Below are 14900 nucleotides of genomic sequence, written 5' to 3'. Positions count from 1 at the left end.
ATCAGCAAACTTCAGGAGTTTGACTGAAAGGTGACTGGAAATGCAGCTGTTTTTATATAGGGAAAAGTATAGAGGGGGACACAGCCTTGAGGGGAAATGGTGCTGATAAGACTGGGAGTCAGAGAAATGTTTCCATGTGCTGCTTCCTGTCAGGTAGGAAGTCGATGATCAATCTGCAGGTGGAGTCAGACACGTGCAGCTGGGAGAGCTTGTCCTGCAGCAGATCTGGGATGATGGTGTTGAAGGCACAGCTGAAATCTACCAACAGGATCCTAGCATAGGTTCCTGCAGAGTCCAAGTGCTGGAGGATGAAGTGGAGCACCATGTTTACTGCATTGTCCACGGATCTGTTGGATCTGCATGCAAACAGCAGGGGGTCAAGGAGTGGGTTGGTGATGGTTTTAAGGTGGGACAGTACAAGGTGCTCACAAGACTTCATTACCACAGAGGTCAGGGCAACAGGTCTGTAGCACTGAGTCCTGTGGGCCTTGGTTTCTTAGGGATGGGGATGATGGTGGAGGTCTTGAAGCAGGCTGGTACATGGCATGTCTCCAGTGAGGGGCTAAAAATGTCTGTGAACAATGGAGACAGCTGATTGGCACAGTGTTTCAGGGTGGAGGGAGAGACAGAGTCTGGTCCAGCTGCTTTCTCTTGAACAGCCTGTTAATGTCCCTCTCCGGGATGGAGAGAGTTGTCTTTGGGGAAGTGGAGAAGGGGGCCTCGAAGGTGGGCAGTTGTGGAGAAGCCTGGGCCCCTGCTGAGGTGGGGAAAGAGGAGCTGGTGGTCTGGAGCTGGTGAATGGAGTCATGGCGGATGGTGTCAGGACTGACCCATTGTCTTTCAAATCGACAATAGAACTCATTCAGATCATTGGCCAGGCGCACCTCATTAGTGGAGTGGGGGGGGGGGCTTTCGGTTAATAGTTGGTGATCTGTCTGAGGCCCTTCCAGACAGAGGCCAAGTTATTTTCTGAGAACTGTTGTTGAAGTTTCTCAGAGTACAGTCGTTTAGCATCTCTCACCACCTTGCTAAACCTGTATTTAGACTCTTTAAACCAGACCTTGAAAACATCCCAGTCAGTACAGTCCAAGCATAGGTGAAGATCTTCTATAGCTTCATTGGTCCACTTCTTAGATGCCCTAACAATGGGTTTAGAGAGTTTTAATTTCTGCCTGTATGCAGGAATCAGGTGGACCATGATGTGGTCAGAGTGTCCTAGTGAAGCACGGGGGACCACATGATAGGCACTGTTGATTGTAGTGTAACAGTGATCTAAAGTGTTCTCCTCCTTGTTTGGGTGTTTAATGAGCTGACGGTGTTTCGGTAGTTCATGACTGAGATTCCCTTTGTTAAAGTTGCAGAGGACAATAACAAGAGTCCAGGTTTATCCGCTCCACACACAGTATCTGGTTGGCGAGCATGTGCTGTGCCTCCTGCACGTTTGCCTGCGGTGGAATGTAAACACCAGCTGGGAGGAACAGCTTGATCCTCCCAAGCGCTACGCTCCCCTGGTGCAACTCCTCACGGTCAGGTGAAAAGAAGCGGCTGGCGACTCCACATGTATTGGAGGCGACACATGGTAGTCTGCAGCCCTCCCCGGATCAGCAAAAGGAGTGGAGCAGTGACTGGGACAGCTCAGAAGAGCAGGGTAATTACAACTGGGCAGAAAAAAAAGGGGAAAAAAAAACAAACAAAAAAAACAACCTGCTGCAGTAAAAAAAACTTGAAAATTATAAGAGAGGTACTTAGGGACCTGTTGTACAAGAATATTGTGGGGTTTGCTGATAATTTGATTTGATTATTTTATGGAATTTTGAAGATTGGACTCTATAGCCCTGAATGGATGATTGGCTTTGCTTTTCTACATGATTATTAAAAAGTGTTGTTGTGAGAGAACAAGAAAGTAATGAGAGATGTCTGCATTTCAACAAAGGAAAATAAGAAAAATAAATATCCTGTTTTAAATAACCTTTGTGGCCATTGAAGTACAGATTTCTGAGTTTATGAGGCGCACTTGAATGCCCATGAAGTCCGTGTCAGTGCCCACACGCTTTGCCATACAAAGCGATGTAGATTTCGGAGTTTACGAGGTGTACCTGAATGCACCATGAAGTCCTGATAGCACGACCATGACTCTCCTAAGTATAGATGGCATGACCGTAGTGACCAACCGCACCCAACTCTCATTTTCGAGCTCTCCATAATTACCCTGTGATCTCGAGAAAACAAGTTGTTTTCTTGAGATAAATTATCCCGTTATCTTGAGAAAACAAGCTTTGTTATCTCAACATTTGTCATGAATTTATTTTGTCTGTGCAAAACACATTAAAGCAGCCTTCAGAAAGTCCTGCGAGTTAAACTGGAGTAACTGAACCCTTTTCAGTGCTGATTGACTCTGAAAGACTCATTATAAATGGACTAAAAACACTCACTAGCCTAACAACATTAAGGCAATAAACAAACCTTAATGCAACACTGTAAAATAATGTAGTTACCCTGGTACTCTCTCCATTCAAAAAGAATATCTGTCGTAATGAATGAATGAACACAATTTTCTAGTCCTGAAATAGAAGACAACCCCCACTTTTTTTTTAAAACCTAAGTTTCAGAAAAAAAATACTGTATTATATTAGGGCCAATATGGTATTCTTTCTCTCCAGGGTGTCGGCGAACTCTCAGCATAGTTTTTTCCCCCATTCATTCGGTTTAGGCACTGCAGAAAAAAAGCTTAGGTGCTGTGTCTAAGTCTTATAAGGAGAACCCTGCACTGATGTCATACATGGCCTCTCTGGAATACAACTGATGGAAATCTGTCATAGTGATGGAGAACTTTAATCCCTGTATAAATCAGTTGATATTTCTAAAAGACCTTTTTTTTAAGCAAATGTTTGAAGACAACTTCATCAGGCCACTTGATATATCTTCAGGCCAGCAATCATTTTGAAAAGAATAGGTGTTACTTGGACATGATGGATAATGTTATTGATCTTCTAGTGATTCCAATTTTTTTCTCTCCCCCTTTTTCTCCCCAATTGTATCCGGCCAATTACCCCACTCTTCCAAGCCATTCTGGTCACTGCTCCACCTCCTCTGCCAATCCAGGGAGGGCTGCAGACTACCACATGCCTCCTCCGATACATGTGGAGTTGCCAACCACTTCTTTTCACCTGACAGTGAGGAGTTTCACCAGGGGGACGTAGCGCATGGGAGTATCATGCTATTCCCTCTCCCCCCGAACAGGCGCCCCAACCGACCAGAGGAGCCACTAGTGCAGCGACCAGCACACATACCCACATATCCGGCTTCCCACCTGCAGACACAGCCAATTGTGTCTGTAGGGACGCCCGACCAAGCCAGAAGTAACAGGAAGTTTAACTGCCGATCCCTGTGTTGCTATGGAATAGACCGCTATGCTACCTGGGTGCCCCTATCTTCTACTGATTCTACTGATTTTCTACTGACCTCATGGAATCAGAAAAGTAGATGCCACTGCCCAGGTTGCCAATGTCTGTTCTTTCAATCCCGTGATGTTCAACTCCAGTACGAGGGAGTAACAAGCCACTAGAGAAACAAAATAAATCAAAAATCCATTGTAATAATAACAATGAAGAATCTTCCCTCAGTCACTCCATAAACATTATTTTTGAGGAAAATGCATTAGTCTTGTTTTTTTCATTTGGTCTACAGTAATACAGTAAAGTCTTGTTTGAAATGTCAGGTTGTTACATTTTGTCCTTAGTGTGTTGGCCCTGTATTAATGACCTGAGATGCGTTAACACCAATCAACCGTTTAACCATTTAAAAGTTAAATCAAATTCTTGCACATTCATTTGTTCTACATTAACATAACTTCTGATGCAATGACACAATCCAGTAAAAAATCTACAAAAACATTTCTAGGCCCTGTAGGAGTATGCATAAGCATTTTTTACATTATATGGTAGCCATCACACACCAATCAATTCTAGCTGAAAAATTACATTGGCTTTGTGTGCGTGTGTTGGTGTGTGTGTGTGTGTGTGTGTGTGTGTGTGCACGCGCGCATGTATGTGTGATCACACCGAGAAAGGATGCCCACAAAACTGCTGGGCCTTGAAGAGTGGAGGAGGGTCTTGATGTTGCCGAGCTCTTTTCCAAACATCTGTAGCTCTGCCCCTCTGCTGACACGCAGTATCTGCCTGATATGCACCACCCTGCAGGGAAAAGAAGGAGATATAGACAACCTACACCATTCACTAAAGCTTTTTCATTCAATGACTTTTATCTGCCAATCTACCTGATTGGCCAAAGACACAAGCTCACCAGCTATCCATGCTATTTTGGTGGCTATACCAACTACTTCAGTAACAAAAACACCAGTGTTTTATCTTTGGTGGTATTTCCTGTTTTTTATTCTTATATTGGAGATGAGATTTGTCAGTAGTAGGTGAGCGGTAGTGTTGGAGGTGAAGAGAGAAGCAGTAGCAAGTAAAAAAGGACACTCCTATTCATTTAAACATAAAACCCCCACATTGGCGGCGTCTAGCCTTGAGTCAACGCACGTCTATTTGATGAACTGTGAATTCTCAGAACATTGTTCTATTCACAGGCATTGATGCCCCTACAGGCTGGTATTTTTTATGATATACAGGTTTTTGATGGTTTTGCAGAGCAGTTCTAATATTCAGCATCTTTAATATTTGACGTATGTCAACTGGTACTTCCTGTGTGTTATAGGCGGCATTTGATTTGGGTCATTTGACTTGCCACTGTGTATGCTGGCCTTTACACGCCACATCTTTTTCTGAGGTGAAGCATTACCTGTCCTGCAGCAGACTGTTCACAGCCTGGAACTCAGTGGAGTCAAAAGGAACCCTTTCAATGCTGCACCTCAGGGCGCGGTACTTCCCCAGGCAGGAAGGGGAGGCGCTTTGAGAAGTCATCTCACTTACATTCAGGACATCTCTGATCAGCTTGATACAAGGAGGCGATCATAGCAAAGAGATGCACACATCACTAAGCTTACAACTTTTGGCCAACACATCCTGAGATTGGGTAACAAATGATAATTAACTGTGTACTGTTTATATATGTGTGTGTGTGCGTATGTTTGTATGTATGTGTTATGTGTGTCTGTTTGGATGTTTGAGTCTGTCTTTGTGTCTGTGAAAATAAATCAATCTAATGTGAATATGTGCTTGTGTATATGCATCTACGTATATATGTAACTGTGTGCATGCGTATATGTGTGTACATGTATCATGTATCATAAAGATGAGTGTGTGAATAATATATATATATATATATATATATATATATATATATTTAAATGTGTGTATGTATGTGTATGCATGGTGATGCTTATATCTTTGCGTGTGTGTGTGTGCGTTTCCCCATGTGTTACCTGAGAGAGGTCTAGTTTCTGTGAGATCAGCTTGGAGTTGGCTGGTGGGCAGGGCTGTATGTGGGGTAGGAGGGTGTAAACCTCTTCCAAGAGAGAAGTCGCCTCAGTGTGTCTGGCCTCCCTCAGCTTCCTTTGAGCATGGAGCAGCAAGCCCTCAGCCCGGCTCACCTACACAAACACATGCATGCAGCACAAAGTATGAGATAATATTTTACAAAATAACCTCCAACCTTCCTCAAATATAAAAGATGTCCCAGCACTATAGAGACAACGCAGAGAGGGAGACTGAGCCTTACATCGTTGAGGCTGAGATTGGTGATTGGAACACTGAGGATGTTGCTGAGGCAACCCAGCGCCTCTGTCCAAAGCAGCTCCACGAACATGCCCATTTCCTGTGACAGACTTCCTGTATACATCGACTCCTCCAACAGCAGCTGTCGATCACCCAGAGCATATACAGAGCTATTCAAATGACCAGTCCAATGCATTCTGTCTTAGAAAAGTACAAAAACTGTGGCTGCTATTTATTTAAAGTCTAAAACTCAATGACAACGATCTGAGAACATATTAACAAAAGGTTTACCTTCTGCCAGGTAGTCAAAGCTGCTACAAGGAGTTTATCACTGAATATTTATCGGTCTAAAACTAATTTCGATGCCTCTATGACAGACATAAACAAATGAGGCCATTAGTGAGAAGATTAGATATTCCTATTTGATAATTACAAATGCATGTCTCCTGGCCCTGCAAAATCTGACCGAAGGACTTACGGCACACAGATGGGATATGTAGCCACAATTAGATACATAACCTCATAGTTGTATGTAGCACCTGTTTTTCCACAAAACCACTACATATCTCTCTCCTCTTCAAAACAAATGCATGAGACACCAGAGGGTTAATGTACGTAGCTCTTTGTGACAAGAGCCAATGCTGATGCGAAATGAATTTGTTCTCATCCACAGGGATGCAAAAAGTAAATAAAAACTCCAAACTCAGAAAAGCTTTAATTACATTCACCCATCATTTCAGATATTCCCGCCATCTAATGAGACGGTTTTAGATCTGGCACATGAGGGTAACATAATAAACCATCTGGCAGAACAAACAAATATCAGTACTAGGGTTTCCCAAGGACCATATTGAGAAGCATTGATCTGGGTATTAAAGGTTACTCTGGTAACACGTGCATTATAAGTTGCTCTCAAGAAAAGCTTCAGCTGAATGCTTGCAAGTAGTGAATGTTTGCATCTAACCTGTTTGAGTGCAGCAGAGCTCATATCCTGAGCCTGTGGAGGGAGACTGCGCCTCTGCTTGAGACCTTTGAGCTGCTGCAGCTCCTTCTTCAGGGCCTGAAACACGTCCACGGCCTCCTCTGAGGTGGAGAGGAACACCAGCTTATCTCTCACTGCCCGTGACTGAAAGGAGGTTTAGATGTTAGCTTGGTTAAATTGTAAAATGGAAAAATTTATACTCTCCACCTGGTGCCATCACTTTGTTGGTCATTAAACTTTCTGCTCTTCCAACATTTAATTTACATGCGTTATACTACCTCCATCTGTGTCGTTTAAATGTGTCCCTGAGTAACCCCCCCCAACTTGCTGGATCGTTTTTTTTTTTTACTTATGTTTTATACATTTAACATGTATACATAACTGAATCTTACCCCAAATTGAACATGTGGCAGTATATAAAATAAAAATCAAAGAAAAAGAGCTAACAATCAAGCTAAAAAGGCCAAAAATGTACGATGAAAAAAGGATATATCAATGATGCAGGAAAAAAAGTTTTAATACATAGCAGTATAGTGCGCAAAGCATGAAACAGGCCTGTACTCCTTTGTATTAGAACTTTTTTCCGCATCTGTATTGATATTCCGCTCCTCATTAGTTCAGCACTTATAACAACACCATTGACGGTTTCGGAAAAAACGCTATACGTGACGGACTGGCGGCCTGTCCAGGGTGTCTCCCCGCCTGCTGCCCAATGCCTGCTGGGATAGGCTCCAACATCCAGTGACCCCAGTTTGGATAAGCAGCTTGGATAATGGAATGGAATCTATATAAAACTTTGTTAAAAGAAACTCTCAACGGTAGGAAAGTGCTAAACAAATAAGGAGCAAAACAATCCAGTGAGTCAAGTAAATTCTGTATGAGACAGTACAAGCCTGTTTCATGCCATAAGCAATCATCAGCTGTCAATAAACTACATGGGAAAGAACATACCATTTACTGCCTCATCATGCACATCACGCACATACACAAAATCTAATTGGGAAGGGAGAGGGTGCGTGTCGCGCACTCATCAGCTGCCAATGACCATTAGCAGCTGATGAGTGCACGACACACGAAACAGGCCTGTACTGCAATGCATTAAAACTTTTTTTCCTGTATCTGTCATATATATCAAGACAGATACAGGAAAAAAAACGTTTAATACATTGCAGTATTACATTTGAATACATTCCTGTCCCTGTATCTGTATTGATATTCCACTCCTCATTAGTTGAGCACTTATAACAACACCATTGACGGTTTCGGAAAACCCCCCCCCGCTATATATATATATATATATATATATATATATATATATATATATATATATAAATAAATTAAAATAAGAATATAATCACATAGAACAGCGTGCAGCACACATTCCTCACAATAGATTAGATATTTTCACCATAACTTCACACTACCAATGTTTCTTCATGTCACCATTTTCAACAAATTCCAAAAACATCTCCCAGATGTTGCAACACTCAGAAGCTTTCTAAGTTTTTCAACCAGTGGCCAAGAGAGGGCCATTAAACCTTCTTCCAACACATGGCAATTAAGCACCTGGCTTGTAATAGACATAGATCAACCATTTTTCTCTTATTAGATAGAGAACAATCGTCTGGAAAAATGCTTAGTACACAGAGTTTAGGACTTGGAGGTATTAGAGAAGAGGTAATTTGAGAGAAAAAGCTGATCACCATCCTCCAAAATATTTGAATCCCCTCACATTCCCACAAGCAGTGCTATAAAGTACCTTGATGCATACTGCACTTATAATATTGGTCAGGAATATTAGGCTCAAATGTATTTAATTTCACAGGGGTGATGTAAGTTCTCATTATCCAGTGATACTGTATTAATCTCAGTCAAGTATCTATGGTTTGTGTTTTTGAACATACTATCATAGCCCATTAATTGTCTAAGATGTCCTCTTGTAAGTTTTGTATCCACCCCTTTCTCTTACTTCCAGGGTTGTCTTTGTGGTTCTCCATCATTATATAATTGAGAAACCCACCTTTTGCTGAAAAAAAAATTGTGGAGAATATCTCCAGTGTAGACATTAGAGGTTGTTGCACTGAATTCTTTAAATGTGCCTGAATAAAACTTCCATCCATCCATCCTTCCATTATCCAAACCGCTTATCCTGCTCTCAGGGTCACGGGGATGCTGGAGCCTATCCCAGCAGTCATATGGTGGCAGGTGTCGAGACACCCTTGACAGGCCACCAGGCCATCACAGGGCCTTACTTAAACCGTTTCTACTTAAACTAGAAAAAAAAAGTTTACACTGAGGGGCTCCTCTGACAGGTTTTATTCTCACTGGAAGCCATTGATGGAATATGTTGATTGCCTCCCTCCTGGCGAGGTGGTGCCATAGAAATCGGGCTTGGGCCGGCCTGGGGTAAACGAATACCTTGCGGCTTGCTCACCACATACACAGCCAGCAGAAGTTGTAAATATTTGAAGAAGTGTTTCTGTGGCACGTCATACGTTGCCTTCAGCTCATCAAACAACATTAGGTTGTTGTGCTCATAGAGATCCAGTAGTTTAACTATGCCTTTACTTGACCATATTTTTAAATCCCATGTCATTTTTAGCCAGGCTGAAGTGTTCATTGTCTCACATTGGTGAAAAACAAGATAACACCAGGGAGTCACCCAGATATTTATGTACTTCATGCCAGACAACAATAGTGTTTTTCACAAAAGGATTAACTGTGTTTTTTCTTAATTTCTTTAAGGGAGCAGAGCATAAAAAGCTATCCAGTGCCAAACCCCCAAAGAACAATTCAATTTGTAACCAGCGCAGAGCAACCTCTCTAGAAAACCAACATTGCAGCCCTCAAATGGGCAGTCCAGTAGTACCGATGTAAATTTGGTAGTTGTAACTCTCCCCTATCGTAAGGCAAATATAAAAGAGGGCGTGTAAGTCTTGGCTTCCTGTTACGCCAAATAAAATTCAAAAACAGCTTTCTGACTTTTGGGAAAAATTATGGTGGAGGAGCCAATGGAATAGATTGGAAAAGAAAAAAATGTAGGTAATATGTTCATCTTAATTATATTTATTTCTTCCCATTATAGACAGAGTCAATGTTTTCCATCTTGTGACATTTTCCCGATACTTCAGCTAACATGGACTCATAATTAGGGTACTTAACTCTGGTGTATTATTTTAATACCTAGATAATTAAAACCATCTATGGCGTTTACAAATGGGTGGGGTATCATTGGTTTTCTTCTCTTCTGTTCATTTAGAAACATAATAACTGATTTATCACTGTTCACTTTAAAATCAGAGGAACTACCAAATTGACTTATAGACTTTAAGAGGGATGGTATTGATTTTTGAAGATCTGATGGAAATACAATTCTATCATCTGTATACAATGCAATATGATGCTCTAGAACCCCTGTAATAATACCACAAATTAAAGGGTGTGATCTTACTGCTACTGCCATGGCTATTACAAAAAGTAAGTGAAATTGGCGAGCCTTGTCTAGCGCCGTGAAAGATCTTAAAGGGCTGTGAAATCAAATTATTTGTAGATACTTCTGCAGAGGAATCAACAAACAGAATTTCAACCGATCTATGAAAGCAGTCACCAAACCCAAAACGCCTTAGCACCTCCTGTAGGTAAGGTCATTCGACTGTTGAACGCCTTCTCTGCATCAAGTGACAAGATGGCAGTGTCAGGGCACATACATTGACTATATCGGGAACCCTCCTCACCCTGATGATTTTTAACAAAGCCGTTTTGGTCTGCATGTATCATGGTGGCAGAGCCCTCTCAAGTCTCATAGCCAAGACATTAGCAATTATCTTTGCATCAGAGTTAAAAAGTGAGATTGGTCTGTGGGAACCACATTCTGTTGCCGGTTTACCTGGCTTTACAATAAGAGGTATCAGGGCATTTCGTAGCGAAGGGGGGAAGGTAACCTGTTCAAAGGATTCTGCATACATATCTAATACTGGGGCTATTAGTTTTTCTTTAAATAATTTATAAATATCTATTGGGAGCCCATCAGGTCCCGATGCTTTACCACCTTTCATGTTTAGAATGGTGCTGGAAACATCCTTTAAGTCCAATTCCTTATCTAGCTCAAGTTTTATACCTTCAGGGATAAAGGGAATGTCTAGTCCATCTAGAAAAATGTTCTGGTTTTCTGAATTCATTGGACAGTCTGACTGATAGAGGGCCTTATAAAACAAAACAAAAGCAATGTTAATTTCCAATGGATCTGTATTTATTTCCCCTTGTTCATTTCTAATTACATTTATGGCTCTTTCTGAGTTAAGTTTCTTAATTTGCCAGGCTAGCAATTTACTGTGTTTTTCAACCTGATCATAAAAAAGATTTCTTCAGCCTTGTTAGACTATTTTCAGCTTTTAGTGTGGAAAGCTCCTCATATTCAGTTTTAAGGCCAAATAGTTTCTGTTTTGTTTGTACTGAATTATCAAGGTGAGGCACTCTCTCCAACACTGTGATTTCTGAATCCAACTCATTCATTGTGTTTGAATTTATTAAAATTAGAACTAGTGAAACTAATCATTTGCCCTCGAATACATGCTTTAAAGGCCTCCCACCTGATAGCCGCAGATGTCTGGTCCGTATTCTTTGCAAAATAAGCATCTATATGCTCCCCCACAAATTTCATGAAATTAGAATTCAGTAACCATTTAGGGTGTAAGCACCATCTACAGGAACCTTTAATTTACTGTGAGTCATTGTAAAATAATAAGGTAGGGGAATGAGCTGACAAAACAATGCTATAATATATGCAGCTAGCTACATATCTTAGGTACCAGAGAAGTGGAAATAAAAAAAAAATACTCTATTTGAGAGTGGGTTTTAAATTATGATGAATAACATGAGTATTCCCATTTAATTGGGTTTTACATCCTCCATGGGTCACAGAGATTCAGTTCCTTTATGAGCTGTTGTATTTTCTTCTTAGTATGAGAATGAGAGGTGTCCAAACCTGATGAACGATCAAGCATCGGGTCTAGAGTGCAGTTAAATCGCCTGCTATCATTACTTTATCTGGAAGGGAGGCAATCAGTAAAAATATATATTCTCAAAAGATGAGGGATTGTCATCATTTGGGCCATAGACATTAACCAAATTGATGTTTTCACTCAAAGAGTGCACTGTACCACCAAATATCTACCAGCTGTATCAGAAATAGTATTATTCACTTGGAATAGCACAGACTTGTGAATCAACGCCATCACTCCTCTAGAGTGCGAAGAGAAACAAGATGCAAGTACCTGGCTGGGCCATCTCCTTCGTACCTTTAGTAAGTCATCACTAATATAAAGAGTCTCTTATATAAAAACAATAGGCGAATTAAACTGCTTAAGCCTAGTTGTTTCAACTTAGTCAATTTAACCATTCCCTTACATTCCAAGAAGTGCATTTTAGTTTCTTATTGGAAGTAATCTTAATCTAATGATAAACCAGATCGTACAGCATATTATCAGCTCTATATAGTAAATAAACCTGTTGCTTTGCTGTGGGAGTTACCATAACAGTGTGCCGTTGTGCAAAGCTATAGCATGAAAAATACAGACAAACATATAAAATAACAGTTCAGCAATAAGCAAATCCCCTTAGCGGTCATCCTGAACAGGACAGCCTTTCTCCCACCCTCCCCTGAACCTAGGGGTGTAGTTAAGTGCACAGACTGATCCACTGCAAGCAAGGGAACAACTGAAACCAAACTAAGCTATCAGTGTAGTAATACACTAAAATAAACAAAACAAAGACACATTTGTATCTCCTGACAAATATCAATATTTTCACGGATGAGTATTTATGAAATAAACAAAGTAGTCTCTCTTGCAGTATAGGTCTACTCCAGGGACACCGCCTGTGTACTTCTCACAACAACAAACATCTATTAGGGTAAACACCAAAACATACACCTGTCTGTTATTCTGAATGAAAATATCTGTCCTATTATGATAAGCTAACACCAAAATATCTCGGTATAAGTAGAAATAGGAAAACAACAATAACAAAATGAAAGCGCTACCCTTTGCATTTGTATATTCACCAACTAGTCAACAGGCCAAACACTGTTACTTCTTATACGTCGTTAGAGATTAGCAATATTGTATCACGTATGCATATTGCTGACAAAGACTGACAGTTCAATTTTAGCTCCTCTGTGCATCTTCTGTGAGTTGTATGCCCTGAACAAACTGCTCAGCGTCTGCTGGGGATTCAAACTCATGTAGTTGTCCATCAATCATCAGATGAAGCTTGGCTGGGTATACTCTTCCACAACAAAATGTTCAGGGATCTCAGTTGTTGTTTTACCCCACCGAAATGCCTCTTCTGCCGGTGCAGCTCCTGTCAAGTTTTTTGAATAATATCCACATTTTGAGCCGATTCAACAACCTCCCTTTCAGACTCGAGTGTATGAGTAGTGTTATCTGTTGAGCTAGCAAGGCTGCTAGCATCCAACTCAACGTCCTCCTCGGACGAATAAGAGTTTGCTTTACTCCTGTGCTTTCTCAACGGCATATTAATGATTGTGTAGACTGCAAAGTCATTACAAATGATTGGTATTTGGGTCCATACTTTTAAAGGATAATGTAAAGGAATTTAAATGAATATTGCCAGGAGCTCACAAAAAGACGTGTGCTTAGTTCAGCACCATACCCACACCCCTCTGCTGGATCATTCTGAGTGGCTCTGGGGAAAGAACATTAGCTACAGCCAAAATACTAAGTGCAAACAACAGCATACACAAAGATTTCGGTTCTCCTACTACCGCTTACCCATTTGAAACTAACCCATATATTTATACAATTATATTCACATAATTAAACTTGTATAAAAAAGTCATACATAACCTTAATAATAATGAAGAATTTATAAATGTCATCTGTTGGATGTTACCAAGAGCAACACAAAACTGACCCATACCTTGACTCCTTTATTGTCCTTACAGTACTTGACCACACGGTACTGTTGCCCTCCCTCTCCTCTGGAACTCTGCAGCTCCAGCACATACCAGTTACAACTGTTAACCTACACACCAAGCAAAATTTATTCAAATCAATTTCATCATGCAATTAGTTGTAAAATTATTATTACTGTATTATTATTAATATTGTTATTAGTGCTATGAGTAAAAGTCCCACAACTTGCTAAATTACATGCAATTGTTTTATCCAGACTTGTAATGTTGTTTTCAGATCTGCCATGCTAGTACTTTAAGTCTTCAGATGGTTCAAAATCCTGCAGCTAGAATCCAAACTAAAAATAGAAAATTTAATCATATTACACACATTCTTGCCTCCCTTCATTGGTTTCCTATCCATGTTAGATCAGACTGAAGGTGCTTCTGCTTACTTATAAAATCCTAAATGGCTTGCCCCATCATACCAGTCTGATCTCCTTAAACCGTACATTCCATCTCGAGTGCTCTGCTCTCTAAATACAGAGCTCCTATGTGTGGCCAAAGTTAAAAAGAAGTCAGCTGGTGGCAGGGCCTTTACCTATCAGGCCCCGTTCTTGTAGAATAACCTGCCTGCTTCTGTCAGAAAATCAGAGTACATTGAGTCCTTAAAATCCAAACTTAAAACTCATCTTCTTGCTTTAACTTACATTAGTTGCCTTTAAATTGAGTACTTCACAACCTGTACTGCATGGTGGGTCGGTTTCTGTCTCAATTAATTAAACACTGTTCTGACAACAAGAGATTGACTATTGCAAATTGTTCTCTTCTCTCAAATCTTTTCTCTCTCTCTGAATGATGTCTTCTCCTTTCTCTTCGCCTGTGTATGTGAATGGTGTGATGTGAGTCTCCACTGTGTATGTGTAGTCTGTCCTTGTCCCAGGTCTCCATGGTGATGGTGCTGGATGCTGCTTGGCATCCTCCACATCACTTTTTTAAAATATATATCTTATAAATCACTCTGTGGACCCACCACTCATGGGGATGAACTTGGGGTAGGGTGCAATGCAGGCTGGGCGGCAGGCAAAGGTGGGGACTGGGGAGTGCCAACTTCCGGCATCACAGGCTGGTCCTTGGGATGTGGAATGTCACCTCTCTGGCAGAGAAGGACCCTGAGCTGGTGCGGGAGGTGGAGCGGTACCAACTAGATATAGTTGGGCTCATCTCCACATATAGCATGGGCTCTGGTACCAAATTTCTGGAGAAGGGCTGGATTCTTTACTTTTCTGAAGTTGGCCAAGGTGACAGGTGCCGGGTGGGTGTGGGGATA

At 41.0% G+C, this 14900-nt stretch overlaps 1 protein-coding gene across 5 annotated transcripts in view; it reads right to left on the bottom strand.

The window, feature by feature from the left end:
- The window catches only part of parp4 (poly (ADP-ribose) polymerase family, member 4), a 79986-nt gene that overhangs the window by 53411 nt on the left and 11675 nt on the right, over positions 1–14900 (bottom strand). For all 5 annotated transcript variants that reach the window (XM_056289243.1, XM_056289244.1, XM_056289245.1 and 2 more), the window contains exons 6-12: positions 13597–13701; positions 6640–6801; positions 5680–5817; positions 5384–5551; positions 4801–4952; positions 4062–4193; positions 3463–3561 (exon numbers count right to left, since the gene is read on the bottom strand). In XM_056289243.1, the coding sequence (XP_056145218.1) occupies positions 3463–3561; positions 4062–4193; positions 4801–4952; positions 5384–5551; positions 5680–5817; positions 6640–6801; positions 13597–13701 (956 nt within the window). The remainder of the gene's footprint in view (positions 1–3462; positions 3562–4061; positions 4194–4800; positions 4953–5383; positions 5552–5679; positions 5818–6639; positions 6802–13596; positions 13702–14900) is intronic.

Source organism: Lampris incognitus, chromosome 11 (assembly GCF_029633865.1).
Source record: "Lampris incognitus isolate fLamInc1 chromosome 11, fLamInc1.hap2, whole genome shotgun sequence".
Taxonomy (NCBI): domain Eukaryota; kingdom Metazoa; phylum Chordata; class Actinopteri; order Lampriformes; family Lampridae; genus Lampris; species Lampris incognitus.
The sequence above is the reverse complement of the archived record's forward strand: the minus strand, read 5'-3'. Positions and strand labels throughout refer to the sequence as shown.